The 18,279-nt window shown below is 43.8% G+C and overlaps 1 protein-coding gene across 8 annotated transcripts in view; it reads left to right on the top strand.

The window, feature by feature from the left end:
- The window catches only part of SYTL3 (synaptotagmin like 3), a 41,944-nt gene that overhangs the window by 12,964 nt on the left and 10,701 nt on the right, over positions 1 to 18,279 (top strand). For all 8 annotated transcript variants that reach the window (XM_082215249.1, XM_082215247.1, XM_082215251.1 and 5 more), the window contains 7 exons: positions 1,006 to 1,072; positions 2,159 to 2,231; positions 5,398 to 5,525; positions 6,046 to 6,183; positions 6,725 to 6,903; positions 9,128 to 9,230; positions 18,066 to 18,236. In XM_082215249.1, coding sequence (XP_082071375.1) covers positions 1,006 to 1,072; positions 2,159 to 2,231; positions 5,398 to 5,525; positions 6,046 to 6,183; positions 6,725 to 6,903; positions 9,128 to 9,230; positions 18,066 to 18,236 — 859 coding nt within the window. The remainder of the gene's footprint in view (positions 1 to 1,005; positions 1,073 to 2,158; positions 2,232 to 5,397; positions 5,526 to 6,045; positions 6,184 to 6,724; positions 6,904 to 9,127; positions 9,231 to 18,065; positions 18,237 to 18,279) is intronic.

Raw genomic sequence — 18,279 nt, 5'->3', positions numbered from 1 at the left:
AATTTATCTGACTTCCCAATATCCTTGATTTTCTTGTAAAGTAATAAGACATTGGATTCTATCTGTATAATATTTCAGGGTATTTTTTCTTATTTTTCAATGTTGTTAACCTCAGAATGTTAGTTGTTCCCACAACTTCCTAATAAAATTTGCTTTGCTCAGTTTTGGGGTATTTTCCATGACTTAGCCTACAGAATTCATTCCAATGTCAAAATATACAGAACCTGCATCCAATACAGTGATGGTATACTTCATTTCACAGTCAATAGATGCACCAGATTATCTAACGGATCTTATCTGTTTTGGAGGTTAAGCTGAGAAGGATTTATAGTATGACAAGTTTTGTCACCTCCGATATGAAATTCATTTTCTAGGAATGTCTGCCATTCCCCTGGTTATTTTCCTTTCATATTTAATCTCTACAATTATTTATTACCATGGTTTTTATTATTATATTAAATGATCAACACAATAAAGGGAATGATAAGATAGTGTGCTTACAAATTCAAGCTACTGTCCTTTCATATTCCACCTAATTTATAAATAAATATATTCCAGCATTATTAAATATAAACCATAAACCATATAAGTATAAATTTAAATGCCAATAAGTATTGTTTAAACATTGTTAAAGAAATACTACTGTTACCTACTGTAGTAACCTTTAAAGCATCCAATTACTTCTAACATAATCTGCTTTCTGTTTTATACACGTAAACAATTGATTAATTTTGCAGCCATCTCTGTTCCCTAAAATAAACTTATTTACCCTTTACATTAAATATAACATTGTTGGTCTCTAATGTCTAGTGCTGTTCTGCTTTGATTGATTTTTGTGATTATTTTTATGCTATTATATTTTTATTGATTTTTTGGGGGTGATTGATCTCATTGAAATGGTGGTTGATGGGTTTTAAAATGGAGTATAGGCGATATAGCGAATACAGTATGTCAGAAATGAACTTACATCTTTATGGTAAAATTCTGTTCTCCTTAAATTCTCAGTAACATATCAGTGGTTCCTCCAACTCCCCCTCCATTTGCTGAATCCACAAGTGAACATAATACAGTGGTAATGTATATTTCTATCTTTCAATTAAATGTGGCATCTTTTAGCACAATTATTCCCTTTTAGCACATTTTCTTTTAATTTTTGTTTTCCTGACAGACTTGTGCCATTGAGTGCATTTTATGTTTTTCAGAGTGCAGTCCTAGCAGTAAGCGCCACTGAACTCGTTTCTTAGTTTTCTAGATAAATATGAATGTTTTTGAAATAGGGATGATTGAAGAAGGTTGACTCGGTCCTATTGTACACCAGCGGCAAGGAGCAGAAGACTGACTGAATGGCTGTTAAGGCTGCAATCCTATATTGTCTCACTTGGACGTAAACACCATTGAATTCAGTGGGACTTGTTTTTTAATGGGCACATATAGGATTGCAATACAGATTACTTTTGTTTCTTTATAAGCCACCAGGATGCGTCTTGCACCAGATTGCATACCTTTCGGCAAGTGGTAAAGATATACTTCTTTACCCTTGTTTTCCCCCTCCTGCTGTATTGTTGTTTTTGCCATTCAGGGGATTATGTCAGTTTTTGTGGCCCTTTAACTTACTGATTTTAACGAAAGCTGTATATTGTTTCAAAATGTGGTATCTTATGTAATTTGCCATGGGACCATTCAGTGAAGGGCAGGCTATATGTACAAATAAGTAAATATATCAATAAATTACTGCCCCAGCAATCAGAGTAGAAGTTCAATCAGTGTCAAATAATCTCTCTGCAGGGTTTCCCATACTGAATCTTGGACCTTCTGCGTGCAAAGCAGATGATCTACCACAGAGCTGCAGCTCTTCACCTAAATATGTTCCATTTGATAAGCTACTTGCTTTTATTTGTAACATCATTACAGCATATTTGTGCTGTGGTAGATGCAAAAGGATTGAACTGACCTGTGTGTCCTTTTTGCAAACACAGACAGCTCAAGTCATGCCAAAACATTTCCCTTAATTGCTTAGCTACAGATATGATAGCTCTGTTTGCACACATGCACTTTTTTTTTTTGGGTAGGCTTCTAAGAGCATGTGACTTGAGAAGCCTTGAAAACACAACTCCTTCTTTTATCACTTTTATCTTTTTATTTTCACCCTGTATTGCAGGAACTTGACCAGACTAAAAGTTTCCACAGGTCTATGGAAAATCTGTTTCTGACATTTACATCACATATAAAAAGTAAGTGTTCTTAAGGACTTTGCTATTCTAAAGCAAGCAGTAAAATGTTTCAGCTTGAGAGGACGGGTCAGGCCATTTAATGGAAAGCAGAGGGGAGAATTCAACCTCTTCTAAGTGGAGGAGTTGGTGGTTTTTTCTCCAAGGTCCACGAAGGGAAGCAGCTCCCCATGTCAAACTTTTGAAAATAACAGGCACACTTGCTTCTGATTCCAGTACTACGTTTTAGTCTTACATTGTGATCCTCCCACATTGTGTTTGGAACATGCTGGCTAATTTTTAATTGCTTAAGGTGCAGCTTGTTTATTTATGCTCTGAAGTATTCATTCAGCACCTTAATTTTAGTGAAAATAACAATGAGGTTTTCAAAAGTTGAAAACTGTTCCAGGGAACATTATTTGGTAACAGCATGGATGCCAGTCAATTGCTACTGTATATAGCCAGCTTCTGCTGCAAGCTGGCAAAAGCGATTTACTTGAGTTCAGTCCTCAAGAATAGATTGCACATCTGACCCAAATACTCAGTTGATTTCAACTTCACTAGTAGAGCTAGTGAAGTGGTAAGCCTGTACCTTAACTGTACGACATAATGTTGCAAGTTGGAGGCTGACATGATTGAATTCCTCTCCATAATCGGAACCCCCCACCCATGTATGCAGAAAGCTAAATACTGGAGAAATGGGTTCTTTCCTAGATTTCTTCCTTGCTATTAACATGATGGCTGCATGAAATTTCCAGATTCAAAGGAACTATAGCTTGGAATACCAGTTTCTGGGGAGCAACAACCAGAAAGAACTGCTGTTCTTAAACCCTGCATGTGAACTTACAAGAGGCATGTGGCCAGCAGGATACTACATTAGATGGGCCTGTGATTTGATCCAGCAGAGTTCTTTTGGTCCTGAAATGACATTTTTCTATGTATGTATGTGTACGCCCCCCCCCACACACACTGGAGGAGCATTCAATCACGATGTGAGAACTGGGCCTTAGTTGTGCCTAGTTATTGTTAGATTGCATACCAAGGCCACCACGGTTTTGGCTTAGTTTTAACAGTTTGAAAGCACACCAGCGCAAGTAGATAATTAGGAACAGCTGTGTCAGGAAGGTAAACAGTGTTTCCGTGCACTCTGGCTTCTGTCATGGTGTCCCGTTGTGCCAGAAGCGGTTTAGTCATGCTGGCCACATGACCTGGAAAAGCTGTCTGCAGACAAACACTGGCTCCCTTGGCCTGAAAGCGGAGATGAGTCAAATTTGACTGGACTTTACAGTTTACCTTTACCTTACATTGCCTTTTGTACCTGGAAAGCTTTGTCCCACTTCATTTTCAGAAAAAAATAAATAAATAGCCTTGTGCATACTCAGGAATAGGTGTGCAGGTACTGTACAACACACACACGCTTTGCATAAACCAAGAGGACCAGCTAGAACTCGGCCAACCCTTTCTGTTGCTGCATCTCTTACATGATAATGAAAAATTGATAATGGAGGACAAGCTGTTTTTCTTGGTGTGGGGTTTGGGGTTTATTTTTTATTTATTGGTCAAGTAATCCAAGATAAACTTCTGGGGAACCCCAGGCTCTGTGGAACACAGGTTGAAAACCACTATGCAATGTGGCCAGTGCTTTTTTTCTGAGGGGACACAGGGGTACGCATACGCCTAAACATTTTGTGAATCTAGGTTTGGCCTCATTGAGGGGCAGTATTTCAATATGAGTAGGAAAATGAGAGTACCTCTTAACATTTTTTTTAGAAAAACACTGAATGTGACCCATATGTATAACTACCCTATGTGTACCTTGAAAACTTACAGTAGGTACTACTGCAGTGTAATGGCAGTTAGCATTATTCCTGTTTTCAGTACTCCAGACTTGTTGTGCATCAAAGTTGTCAGTAACAGAGAACCCCTTTCTTGAAGCACTGTGTTCCACTGGAATGGGACTAACTTCTAGCTGTGTTGTGTTCAAAGCTGAGGTGACCTAATGTGATGTATTCCAGCCAGTTTCTTCAAATGTAAATTCCAATGCTGTCCTGTAAATTAAGATTGCATATATGCCTCTCTAAGGCTGCATACATCCTGTATCTTAGCACATTCAAAGCCCATTTTTCTTCTCAAAGAATTCTGAACACTGCAGACTCACAGAATTACAATTCCCATCAACCTTTAACAAACTACAGCGTCCAAAATTCTTTGAGGGGGGAAATGTGCCTTGAATGTGCTTGAAAGGTATAGCGCATACACAGCCTAAGAGCATGTCTGGAACAAGATTTCCCCTCCCTGCAATTGACATTTTTATTCATTGTTATAACAAATACAGGAGCTTGCTGTAGAAAACAGATTGTTGGACATGATACACTTTCTGCTCTTACACTCATTGGTTCAGTTCTGTAATCAATTCTGCATTTTGTACTTCAGTATGCTTAAGCTCTTTTCCAGTATTACCCATGTTGGAAATGTCAACAGAGCATCAAACAATATCTGACCTTGTGTTTTTGTGGAGAAGCTCTAAGTAGAAGCTTTTATATGCTGCTCCACCAGCAGCAGCTGCCCCTCAGCTTCAACCCACCTTATGGGCATAGACAGTGAATAATAACTAAACAGACATGTTGCATTTCCTACAGGAAATGATCAGATTTGGTTTAACTGTTTGTGTGTCTCATGGGCCATTTACTGCAAGCAATGGGTAAACAAATTTTGATTGTTATAAAGGGTAATGATGGAAAGGTTTCATAAGTCAGACATGACTCAGAATTTCCTTTCTTTTGTGGACTTAAAAGCGCTCAAGGCCCTGTCTTCTGGTATCAAAATGACATGCAGTCTCTGAGATTCTTTCTGACAAGGACAGTATTACATACAATGAAATAATGTTACTCACCAATATGGGTCTAATCCTAGGGGAAATATGGGTATTGTACATTCCCAGTTTATGGCAATACTTTGATTTCTTTATTAGTAGGTTTTTATCAGGTCTTGAAAAGTTGACCCTTCCTTCACACCTCAATTTTGTGTGTGCATTGTATCATAAATATCAGCCATGCTTTCAGTTATGAATCTAATGTTACCTTTTGCATAGTACAAAGTAGTGTACAAGACAATAGATGAACTTCATAAACAAAATGAGTATGTTTGATGGTTTTTTAAGTCTTTTTAATTCTCCTTTTATTAATTCTAGAAATATCAAAGTCCCAGAATGATATGACAGCCGAGAAAGGGTTGCTAACAACAGATTATGGGCAAGCTATGGATCCAAAGAAGGAGAGGAGAAGCCTGTCCGACACTGCCATTGATATTTCATCCAGGGTATTCAGTTGGATATACATTCAGTATATTTCAAAGGACTGTTTACAAGCAAATATACACACAGGGCTTAGCTTTCTGCACTTGAAAGTAAACTCCAAATTCTTCTCCCGGAAAACACAAAAGATTCTTTGAATGGAAACATAGTTTCTCCTTTCTTGATTGTGATGATTTTCTGTTCTTAGTTCCATAAGTACATTTTTTGTATAATTGGGAATTATGTGTTTTACTTCCCCTCCCACCGATCTCCCCAAGGCTTCTGAATGTGAATCAGAAGAAATGTCTGTGTGAACTGCAAGTTGCCCTATGAACTCTAATGTAGGGGTAACCATGGTTGTAAAGGAATATCCTTGCAAATCTGTGTTCCTCCATTGAAGTGTATGGGGAAATCCTTTGAAATGGGAGAATACACTGCATGAGTGCATGTCTTGTACCTGCTGCAATTTGCTGGAGTGGGCAGCTATTTTCAGAGAACAGTTAATTGAGGAAAGTAATAAAAACCCATTAGTACATCTCTCTACAGGTAAATGATGCCCCAAGTCTTCAACGGCTCGTAAGTGGAGATCAAGGTGTCAGTGGAGTTGCTGCCAAAAGGAAATCCAGTGAAGAGCTAATTCCATCCAGTGCCATAAGTGACCTATTTTCTTCAGGAAAACTAAGTGTAAGTAGTGATCCTGTTTTCATCCTATGTTCACAATGGAAGGAAATATACAAACAGTTTAAGGGAAAACTAACTCTTAACCAAAAACTCTGTGACCAGAAAACTCAGTTAAGGGGGGAAATTATAGAAAAATAATTTAAGAAAGTTATAGATATTGCACTTACACACACACACACACACACACACATTTCTTCTTTAACTCAGTTTTTTTGTCACTGTTAGATTGTAGAAGCTTAGCAATTCACTGCTTGTAATCTAACAGTGGAAAATTCACAGAGGAATGCAGTGATGTTCTATATTGGACAACATATTGCTTATCTTTGGGGAATTCCAGAAACACGAGGAATCTTATGATAAAGATGGCAGATGGGTGGGGTTCAAATATATTAACAATAACAATAATAATAGTTGTTGTTATTAAAGAAATGAAGATGTTTGTAATATTTCAAGGCTCTTACAATATCATGCACCGGTCCGTTAAGCCTATAGAGCAAGTGATTATGTCTTTTTACATTGTATTAATTCATTTTCTTCATTACAGGGTAGTTTATTCAGCATTAACAGCACTTGCACAGAGGCTGGCAACTTTGAGCAAGCTGATGTCAGCGGTGAGATAGAAGTTGCCATCAGATATCTCTTCAAATCTGGCATTTTAGAGGTATATATCAGAGCCTGCAAGAACTTGGCTTATGGAGAGGAGAAAAAGAAAAAATGCAATCCGTAAGTTTGTCTAGGCTTATCTTTCCAAAGCCTATGGCATGAAATTCTGATACAAGTAAAATTGGGGCTTGAAGCTTTGACTCCTGTAAATATCCCTCCCTCCTTCTTTAGCGTGGTTTTCAGTTTTCATATAAATGACTACCAAAAAGATGAGGTGGAATGACTGATAATTAAAGACTGTATGAAGGACAAGAGGCAAAGTGGGTCATGTTTCAACCAATAATATTTATGTTGGATGTTCAAACTTAAAAATTGCATTGGACAATGGAACCAGTCTGGGGAAATTGTTTGGTATAGACTTTTGTTGCTGTGTTGTGGCCATCTGTAAATTAAAAGAAAATAGGTAGATTATTTATATAGTTTACATAAAAGGGACCCCATCTCGCTTTTTTGGCCGAGGGAGCCGTCTTACAGCTTCCAGGTCATTTGGCCAGCATGACTAAGCCGCTTCTGGCGAACCAGAGCAGCGCACGGAAATGCCGTTTACCTTCCCGCCGGAGCGGTACCTATTTATCTACTTGCACTTTGACGTACTTTAGAACTGCTAGGTTGGCAGGAGCAGGGACGGAGCAACGGGAGCTCATCCCGTCACAGGGATTCGAGCTGCTGACCTTCTGATCTGCAAGCCCTAGGGTTAGACCACAGTGCCACCCGCGTCCCTCATAGTTTACATACATACATACATACATACATACATACATACATACATACATCAAACAAAAGGGAAAAACAACTATTTCCCCTGCTGTTCAGAAACCAGAGAGGTTATAGATCAATGCAGATATTTTAGTCACTTCTAGGTATGCTTGGATGTAGCCACAGAAGTTTATTTCACTGCAAACTCTTACTGACCATCAGGGGGCTATAGGCTGTTGTGATGATTTTAAGAAGTGAAACTGTAGCAATTACTTCCAGGAAAATGGATTTTTATCAGGTAGAGTCTAGCCTGGACTAGTATCTTTGTGAGGATTGTTTAAGCCCAGAGAGCTTGAAAGCCCAGCCACAGACATTTTTACTTGGGCATAAGTTCCACTGAGTTCCATATAGTTTACTCCGGAATAAGTGCTTAAGATTCTGACTTTAATTGCAGGGCTGTAGTCATGTTGAACCTCAAGAGCCCTTTCTACTCTGTGACTATGCTGAAGCTAGGATTAAAGCAGGATGTTTCGCTTTTTAAGAAGCATGTGTGTAATGAGTAGCACTTGAGCTTCATGTTACGTCATCCTTTGAGCAGAATGGGAAAAGCATTCTGGAATTTCAAAACTGTCCTAACACTTTCCCAGGGTTTGGTGCTGAATCTGTTGCATTGCCAGGTGATCAAACTGGAGCCCTTCCAAATGGACTTGGTCTTCATACATACCTGCAGGCCATCAAGAGGACCATAATGCAAGTGTGGATGGCCCTGAATAGGAGAAACAGAAACAAAAGGAAGTTAAATAAAATAACAACAGATTCAGAAATTGACTTTGCATTGCTGAGGGGGAAATCTTTTTTTTAAAAAAAACAAATCTGTAAGGGAGGGGGCAGGCTTAATAAAAGGTTTGTATGATAGTGCCGGGTTGAGTAATAGTGGGGAGTTCTGCACCTGCACACTTAAAAAAAAAGAAACTCAGAGCTCCTCCAGATCAGTGGTTTCTGGTGTGTGAATATATTCTGCAACATGGCACTGATGCAAGAAGATGTGTGTCATCCTGGATGTGCATTAGCCCTCTTACACTGTAGCTCAATGAAAGCAGGACAAAATAACAACAACTTTGGGTTATTTTGTGGTATGAAAAGTTACAGGATTTCAGCAGGAAATCATGGGGTGTACAAGACTGGAAATGGAGCAGTATGTCTGCCCCAAAACGTTTGGCAGCATAAGCAGTATTAAAAGTAGGTTTGCATATAACTGCTCCAATAGTATTATAGGCACAAATTATCATGGATGCACAAGAATTCCCTCAGTGGTAGCTGGGGGTAGTCTTCTATTCTTCCTCAGGTGCAAAAGACTACATTTTGAAGGCTCAGAAAATGTAATACTTATGGAACAGCTAGCTTGAGGGAATATATATTGATGTGTGCAGCTAACAATAAACTGATAATGTAGAAAGTCCTAGAATGATGCAAGGAAAACATATATCAGTAAATGCTACAGAGATTAAGTAGTAGGAAGCACGTGGTTTCATTTCCTCTCCCTCTCTTTCTTCGGCTCTTAACTGCTGTTTCCATCTCTGATTGCAAGGTACATCAAGACTCGCTTGCTGCCTGATAAATCTTCTCAGAGTAAACGGAAAACCTCTGTGAAAAAGAACACATTGGATCCAACCTTCCAAGAAACATTAAAGGTACACTAAGCAACATTTATAATCCAGATTTCTACGTTCCCCACTCTCACCCTCGCTCTTGTGCACAGCTAAACTCCTGCTTTTAGTGGATCTAGAAGCAGAGCTTCCTGCGAAGGAGAGATCAATGGTGCTTAACTAAAAGATGAAACCACATATAAAATTGATAGCAGTCACCCAGTTAAAGCATTTAAACAGTTCAGCAGTAGGTTAAAATAAACATTTGGCCCACAGTACTCACCTGAATGCCTTTGTGAAGAGATTGTGAATCATATCTCCAAAAGAAATTCCATTATTGAGGCATTGCCATGGAGAAGATCCTATCCTATAGCTCTATACATGGGGCTGTGCCCATTAATGGGGCCATGAGAAGGGCCTTCCCTATATCTGGCCAAATAGGCAGATATAGGAGGAGGCTATCTATCAGGGGATGATTAGCTGCTTGTGCTTAAATAGTGCCCCTTCAGAGTTTGTGCGACCCCACAAACCTCTGTGTGTGACAGAGCTCCTCAGACATGTCTGCTCTAGTCACTTGTAGAGTCCGACAGTGGCTGTCTGCGGAAGCGCTTCCAGCAAAGAAGTTCCTTAACGGAAACGCGTCTCCTGGACTCACGACGTGACAGCTTCCGGCGAAGCATAGGTCTCCCTGCAGTTGCTTCTGACACCTCCCCGCTATTTTCGCTCGAAGTGTCTCTCACCCCTTTCTCTCCCCTGCTGCTTCCTGCCTGGGCTGCTGCGTCTCTCTCAGCATTACTGAGATCCTCCTCCAGAGACCCCGCGCTCCCCCTGCTGGTCCCTGCTTTGGCTGTTGACTCTCTCCCAGTCTCTGGGAGCCCTACCACTTCCCTTTCCTCCGATGTCAGTTCCCTGACATCCACCTCCCCTCCAGGGCCCCCCTCTCCCCCGCCCCTACTCTCTCCTCTGGGCGGTGAGGAGCTGAAACCCCTAAAAGAATCCTCTTCATCTTCAGACGTCTCGAACATTTCCCTCCATCGGTCTTCGTTCCGACTCGCTGAATCCTCCTCCACCTCGGAATCAGCGAACCCCTCCAACTCTTCTTCTTCGTCGGTGGTGGCGAAGTATTCCCTCCGGAACCTCGCCACTGGCTGGGGTTTCCGAGGGAATCTCTGATGAAAAGTTTCAATCAAAACCTCGTCATCTACATCCTCTGCCCTGACCCAGGTGTTTTCCGACTCCGGCTCCCCTTCCCACATTACCAAATACTCTACTTGCTCTCCCCTCCACCTGGAATCGAGAATCTCCGCTACATGGTAGCTGTGTTCTTTTTCCTCCATAGCTGGTCCCCTATTGACCCTCCCCTCTCTGTCCCCTATATACGGTGACAGCAATGATCTGTGGAACACTGGGTGCAACTTCATGTGGTTCGGTAACCGGAGTCTGAAAGCCACTGGGTTGACCTGTTGCGTGACTTCAAATGGGCCCAGCCTTTTGGGCCTTAACTTCTTACAACCTCCTTTAAATGGTAACCCTTGGGTGGACAACCACACCTGGTCCCCCACCCTAATGCTTTCTCCTTCCCTTCTGGTTTTGTCTGCCTGCCTCTTATATTCCTCCTTCGCCCTGTTTAAATTAAGTTGGAGCTGGCGATGGATCGCTTCCATTTCTTCAACGAACTGTTCTGCGGCTGGAACGCTCCAGTTCTCCCCCTCCCCCCCTGGGAAGGCTCGGGGATGACACCCGTGATTGGCCAAAAAAGGGCTCATTCCCGTGGACACGTTCTCTGCATTGTTATAGGCAAATTCTGCCAACGCCAGCTTCTCCACCCAATCATTCTCTCTGTCATTCACATAACACCTCAAATATTGCTGGAGGACACCATTAGCTCTTTCCGCCTGCCCGTTGGTTTCTGGATGGCGGGCAGTGGAAAAATTCACCTCTACATGCAATAAGCTCATGAGCTTCCTCCAGAACCTGGAAGTAAATTGTTTCCCTCGGTCCGAAACCACCCTCAAGGGGGCACCATGCAATCTAAACACATTTTCCACAAACAATTTAGCGGTTTCTTCTGCTGTGACCGCATGTGAGCAGGCTATAAAGTGGGCCATCTTGGTTAACAGGTCTACCACAACCATAATGGCTGTCTTCCCTTTGGACCTGGGCAGATCAGTCATAAAATCTATTGCCACTGCCTCCCATGGTCTTTCCGGCGTGGGTAGTGGTTCTAATAAACCTGCCGGTGCCCGCCTCTCCCCCTTGGCTCGTTGACATCGGTCACACCCTCTCACATACTCCCGCACATCTTCCCTGACCTTGGGCCACCAGAATTCCCTGGTAACCAGCCACATAGTTTTGTGTTGCCCAAAATGCCCTGCTGTGGGGCTATCGTGCAGTTGCTTGAGTACCTTTTCCCTCAATTCCCCTTCAGGTACGTATAACGCTCCCTTGTAGTACAACGCCCCGTTTCTCTCCTCAAAACCCCCGGGTTTGTCTCCCTCCCTCCTGAGACCCCTGAGTTTGTCCTGGGCATATTCATCCTGCACCGTTCCCTCTATCAGTTCCCTTAGCCCCACCAATGCCGCCCCACACACCCAGCGGTCCTCGGGAATGACATGGGTCTCTTCGGGTGCACCCTCTCCCTCCAAATATTCAGGTTTGCGTGAGAGAGCGTCCGCCCTAACGTTCTCCGGACCTGGTACGTAACAAATCTCAAAGTTAAATTTGGAGAACTCCTGGGCCCATCTCAACTGCCGTTGGTTGAGCACTCGCGCAGTTCTCCAATACTCTAGATTCTTATGGTCCGTGCGCACTTGCACCTTCTGTTGTGCACCAATTAGTAGGTGCCTCCATCTCCGGAAGGCCTCATAAATCGCAAGAAGTTCCCGGTCGTACACCGTGTAGTTTCTCTCAGATTTGTTCAGCTTTCGCGAAAAGAAGGCACACGGTCGCCACTCGGACCCCTCCTTCCCCGGCTGCAGAAGAAGCACCGCCCCTATGGCTCTGTCAGAAGCGTCTGTTTCGACCCTCAGCTTTTTTTGTAAATCCACATGTAGAAGTTGTTCGTCAGAGGCGAAGGCCCTTTTCAGTTCCTCAAACGCTCGCTCCGCCTCCCCCGTCCAAACAAACTTCTTTTTGCTGCTGAGACAGTCCGTGATGGGCGCCGTCAGGTGAGCGAAGTTTCGGATGAACTTACGATAAAAGTTTCCAAACCCTAGGAACCTCTGCACATCCTTCTTAGTCTTGGGTGTTTTCCATTCCAGCACCGCTTGAACCTTGCCGGGGTCCATGGCCAACCCCTTGTCTGACAAGCGGTACCCCAGGAATTCCACCTCCTTGGTATGAAACTGACACTTCTCCAGTTTCACCCACAGTCTGTTGGCTTGCAGCCTGCTCAACACTTCTCTGACGTCTCTCACATGTTGCTCCTCATTCTCCGAATACACCAACACGTCATCTAAGAAGGCCACGCAATTCTTGTAGAGCAAAGGCCCCAGTACATGGTTCATAAAGGCTTGAAAACACGCGGAGCCTGCTTGTAATCCAAAAGGCATAACGAGATATTCAAATGCCCCCAAAGGGGTGAACATGGTGGTCTTCCATTCATCCCCTTTCCTTATACGTATCAGGTTGTACGCCCCCCTTAGGTCCAGCTTTGTAAAAATCTTTCCTTTTCGCACCCTGGTCAAAATATCATCAATCCTGGGCATAGGAAAAGCCACCGGCTCTGTCACTGCATTTAGGGCCCGAAAGTCACATACCAGCCTCGGCTTGTCCGTGTTTTTTTTATCCACAAAAAACACTGGGCTACCCCCCGCTGCCTTGGACTCTCTGATGAAGCCTCTCTTCAGGTTCTTGTCAATGAACGCTCGCAACTCCTGCATCTCCCTGTCTGACATGGCATACAACCTGCCTATAGGAAGCTGTGCTCCAGGGAGTAAATTGATCTGGCAATCAAAGGGCCTATGCGGGGGTAGTTGGTCAGCTTCCTTCTCGCTGAACACGTCGCTGAGATCAGCATACTGTGATGGCACCTTCCCCTTCTCCATCACTTCCGTCCCTGCTAAGGTGGCTTGGGCCCCTGCTGACCCCTTTTCCCCCCTGCAGTGTTCTAAGCAATGTGTGGAACCGAAGGAAACCACTCTTTGATGCCAGCCCACCAGCGGATCATGTAGGGCTAGCCAGCTCATTCCCAAAATAATGGGAGCGCCTCCCAAGGTGGCCACATTAAACGCTATCAGTTCTGTGTGCCTTGCCACCCTCATTATCATTGGGATGGTCTGCAAGCTGACGCCTCCTCCCAACAGTTCCCTGCCATCGATCGTGGTCACCTGCAGGGGGTTGCTTAAGGGGATAGTCTGTATCTGGTGTTCAGCAGCAAACTCCTTGCTCATGAAATTGCAGGAGCTGCCTGAGTCCAACAGCGCCTTTATTTTTAGGGGGTGTCCATTTTGCAACTCTAGCGACACTTCAATCACTAGAGCAGGTCGAGGAGCTTCTGGCACTGGCACTTGGGGAAGGGGCACTTTCACTGCTCTTTGGCCTGGCTGCAGTGCCCTGCTGGCAACCAGGCGTTGGCTTTTACCTGCTCCGTTTCTCCCTGCTCTTCCCCCTCAACAGTTCCCACCATCCCTTGCCATTCCTTCCTCTGGGGGCAGACTCTGGCAAAGTGGCCTGGCTGTTGGCAGAGATAGCATTTCCGGGCTCCCTTTCCCTCCTTCTTCGCCCCCTCACTGGGCTTTGAAACTGCGCGCGCGCGGGCTGTTCCGATTTCCATCGGCTCTGCCGGCGGGAAAGCTGGCTCAGGAATGTCTGGAATGCGTAACTCCTTCCAACGTTCCCCTCTCCCTTCCCGCCTCTCCAAGGCTCTTGCCTCCTGGCGCGCTCCAATGGTCAGCGCAGATTTGGTCAGCTGATCCATAGACACCGCCCTGGGGCTCCTGGCCAGCTCGTCTTTCACAGCTGAAGAAAGACCTTCTTCAAATAGCATCTGAATGGGTGCTGCCGATAAATCCCACCCCAATCTGTGAATCAGCATGGTAAATTCAGTCCAGTACTCACGGACAGATCTGCTTCCCTGCTTGCAAGCCATTAGCTGTCGGCGCACCACCCCTTCCTCAATATCGCTGGAAAACATGATATCCATTGCACGAAAGAATTTCATAGTGTCCTTCAGGATATCGTTGTGCGTTGCCATCAGGGGTCGAACCCAATCTCGCGCCCCCTTCTCAAGATGCCCAATTACGAAAGCAACTCGGGATTCCTCATCAGGGAACTCATCAAACTGCACATTCAGGGCATATTGCATTTCAGTCCTAAAGGCATGGTAATCCTTGGGGTCCCCCCCAAACTTCTGCACTAATCCTGGTACCTTTCTGGGGAACTGAGTGGTTCTCCCCTTCTTGTCTGCATCTTGAGCCCTCCTCTCCTCGAGCCTCGCCGTCTGCAGCGCAAGTTGGACCTCCAATGCTCGGTATCTGTCTTCCAAGCTTGGACCAGCTCCACCCCTTGCGGCTCCGGCTCCTGCTGGGTCGCTCATGATGCTTTCTCCTGCACAGGCAGCGTACAGAGACTGTCGGACTGCTATCAGGGGATGATTAGCTGCTTGTGCTTAAATAGTGCCCCTTCAGAGTTTGTGCGACCCCACAAACCTCTGTGTGTGACAGAGCTCCTCAGACATGTCTGCTCTAGTCACTTGTAGAGTCCGACAGTGGCTGTCTGCGGAAGCGCTTCCAGCAAAGAAGTTCCTTAACGGAAACGCGTCTCCTGGACTCACGACGTGACAGCTTCCGGCGAAGCATAGGTCTCCCTGCAGTTGCTTCTGACACCTCCCCGCTATTTTCGCTCGAAGTGTCTCTCACCCCTTTCTCTCCCCTGCTGCTTCCTGCCTGGGCTGCTGCGTCTCTCTCAGCATTACTGAGATCCTCCTCCAGAGACCCCGCGCTCCCCCTGCTGGTCCCTGCTTTGGCTGTTGACTCTCTCCCAGTCTCTGGGAGCCCTACCACTTCCCTTTCCTCCGATGTCAGTTCCCTGACACTATCCTTTAAGTGTTTGGGACCTAAGTCAATATATGCTATCGTTAGTAACTTGAATTGAACCCAGTAGTGAATAGGCAACCAGCACAACTTCTGAAGGACAGGTGTAATATGATTTTGGCTGTTCATACCACAGAGTAGCTTAGTGGCAGCATTCTGCACTAGCTGCAGCTTCTGAACCATCTTCAGAGATTGCACCATGTAAAACACATTGTTGTTGTTTAGTCGTTTAGTCGTGTCCGACTCTTCGTGACCCCATGGACCAGAGCACGCTAGGCACTTCTGTCTTCCACTGCCTCCCGCAGTTTGGTCAGATTCATGTTTGTAGCTTCGAGAACACTGTCCAACCATCTCGTCCTCTGTCGTCCCCTTCTCCTTGTGCCCTCAATCTTTCCCAACATCAGGGTCTTTTCCAGAGAGTTTTCTCTTCTCATGAGGTGAGGTGGCCAAAGTATTGGAGCCTCAGCTTCACAATCTGTCCTTCCAGTGAGCACTCAGGGCTAATTTCCTTCAGAATGGATGCGTTTGATCTTCTTGCAGTCCATGGGGCTCTCAAGAGTCTCCTCCAGTACCATAATTCAAAAGCATCAATTCTGTGGTGATCAGCCTTCTTTATGGTTCAGCTCTCACTTTCATACATCACTACTGGGAAAACCATGGCTTTAACTATACGGACCTTTGTTGGCAAGGTGATGTCTCTGCTTTTTAAGATGCTGTCTAGGTTTGCCATCACCTTTCTTCCAAGGAGCAGGCGTCTTTTAATTTCGTGACTGCTGTCACCATCTGCAGTGATCATGGAGCCCAAGAAAGTAAAATCTCTCACTGCCTCCATTTCTTCCCCTTCTATTTGCCAGGAGGTGATGGGCCCAGTGGCCATGATCTTCTTTTTTTGATGTTGAGCTTCAGACCATATTTTGCGCTTTCCTCTTTCACCCTCATTAAAAGTTAAATAAGCAGGGAGACAATATACAGCCTTGCCGTACTCCTTTCCCAATTTTGAACCAGTCAGTTGTTCCATATCCAGTTCTAACTGTAGCTTCTTGTCCCACATAGAGATTTCTCAGGAGACAGATGAGGTGATCAGGCACTCCCATTTCTTTAAGAACTTACCATAGTTTGCTGTGGTCGACACAGTCAAAGGCTTTTGCATAGTCAATGAAGCAGAAGTAGATGTCTTTCTGGAACTCTCTAGCTTTCTCCATAATCCAGCGCATGTTTGCAATTTGGTCTCTGGTTCCTCTGCCTCTTCTAAATCCAGCTTGCACTTCTGGGAGTTCTCGGTCCACATACTGCTTGAGCCTTCCTTGTAGAATTTTAAGCATAACCTTGCTAGCGTGTGAAATGAGTGCAATTGTAGTTGGAGCATTCTTTGGCACTGCCCTTCTTTGGGATTGGGATGTAGACTGATCTTCTCCAATCCTCTGGCCACTGTTGAGTTTTCCAAACTTGCTGGCATATTGAGTGTAGCACCTTAACAGCATCATCTTTTAAAATTTTAAATAGTTCAGCTGGAATACCATCACTTCCACTGGCCTTGTTATTAGCAGTGCTTTCTAAGGTAAGGCCCATTTGACTTCAATCTCCAGGATGTCTGGCTCAAGGTCAGCAACCACACTACCTGGGGTGTAGAAGTCATCCATTTCTTTCTGGTATAATTCTACTGTGTATTCTTGCCACCTCTTCTTGATGTCTTCTGCTTCTGTTAGGTCCTTACCACTTTTGTCCTTTAAAACACATTGCAGAAAGTAAAACACATTGCAGAAGTCTAACCTAGCAGTCACTAAAACATGGGCCATTGTGTGGCTAAGCTATCTTGACCCAGGAAGGGGCACTGCTGGTGAATTGGCCAGAGTTGGCAATAGGCACTACTAGCCATGGAAGCCACTTGGGGCTCAAGTGACAAAGCTGGATTAAGAAGTACCCCCAAGTTATGGATGTGCTTCTCCAGAAGGAGTTTAACCACATCCTGACAGATTTATTCCCCAATTTCCCACCAAGAGTGCCTCCATCTTGTTTGGATTCATCTTCAGTTTATTAGCCTTCATCCAGCTCATTAGTACCTCCAGATACCAGCACAGCACTTGCACAGATTCACTGCATAACTTGGATTGATTGAGCTTGGGTATCATCAGTATACTGATATATTTCCAGTATATCAGAATCAGCCTGGCCTTTAAATAGCTCTATTAAAATAGCTGCCTGTCTTCTGAATTATGATGTGGCCAAAGCTATATAGACTGCACTTGAAAAAATCCTAACCAAAATAAGGTTGTGTATTGTTCAAAGGACAACTATTTGCTTTTAAGAGCCTGAGCAAATGTCTCTTCTTTCAAAGGTTGAAGGAAGTGAATCATGATTTGGATGGAATATTTATGAAGTTGAAAGGAATTAAAATCTATTGTGCCAGCTTCCTCTTTTCACAATGAATGTCTCAAACATTGCTGTTTGGACTTGCTAACATTAAAAAAAAATCCAACAGTTACATTAAAAGGCATTATGAAAAGTCAGTACCACTAGCTGCTGCCGTGATGCATCAGTGCAGTGTTTCAGGATACTCATCCTTATATCATAGAGGGAGGGAATTGTACTTGATTTCTGAACTTTCAGAAGATATTTGCATGCTTTGATGCTGATTAAGTACACAGGCAGATTTCTTTTAAAACATTAACTGACTCACTAGGTGAGTAGACCACAATGGGTTGATCATACTGGAGCACAGCACTCATTTATCTTTAATAGCTGTACAGAAGAGGGAATTCCTTTGTAATTCTGGCAGATTTTAATGCTGTAACTTCATAAAAATATGTTACTCTTATGCATTGCACTGTGGTACTTCTGATGCTTACAGTACAAGATTGAATACTCACAGCTGGAAACTCGACAACTGCAAATATCTGTATGGCATGCTGGAACTTTCAGACACCAAGTATTCCTTGGAGAAGTGGTGATCCCGTTTGAATCTTGGGATTTTGAAGACAGTTCAACTCAGTCATTCAACTGGTATCAACTCAAAGCAAAGGTGACTCCAGCTTTGTATTAGAGCTACATATTTTTCAGCAAAT

The sequence above is a fragment of the Podarcis vaucheri genome (genome assembly GCF_965113315.1).
Source record: "Podarcis vaucheri genome assembly, chromosome: 3".
In the NCBI taxonomy this organism is placed as follows: domain Eukaryota; kingdom Metazoa; phylum Chordata; class Lepidosauria; order Squamata; family Lacertidae; genus Podarcis; species Podarcis vaucheri.
Note: the sequence above shows the minus strand (reverse complement) of the source record. Positions and strands in the feature narration are given on the sequence as shown.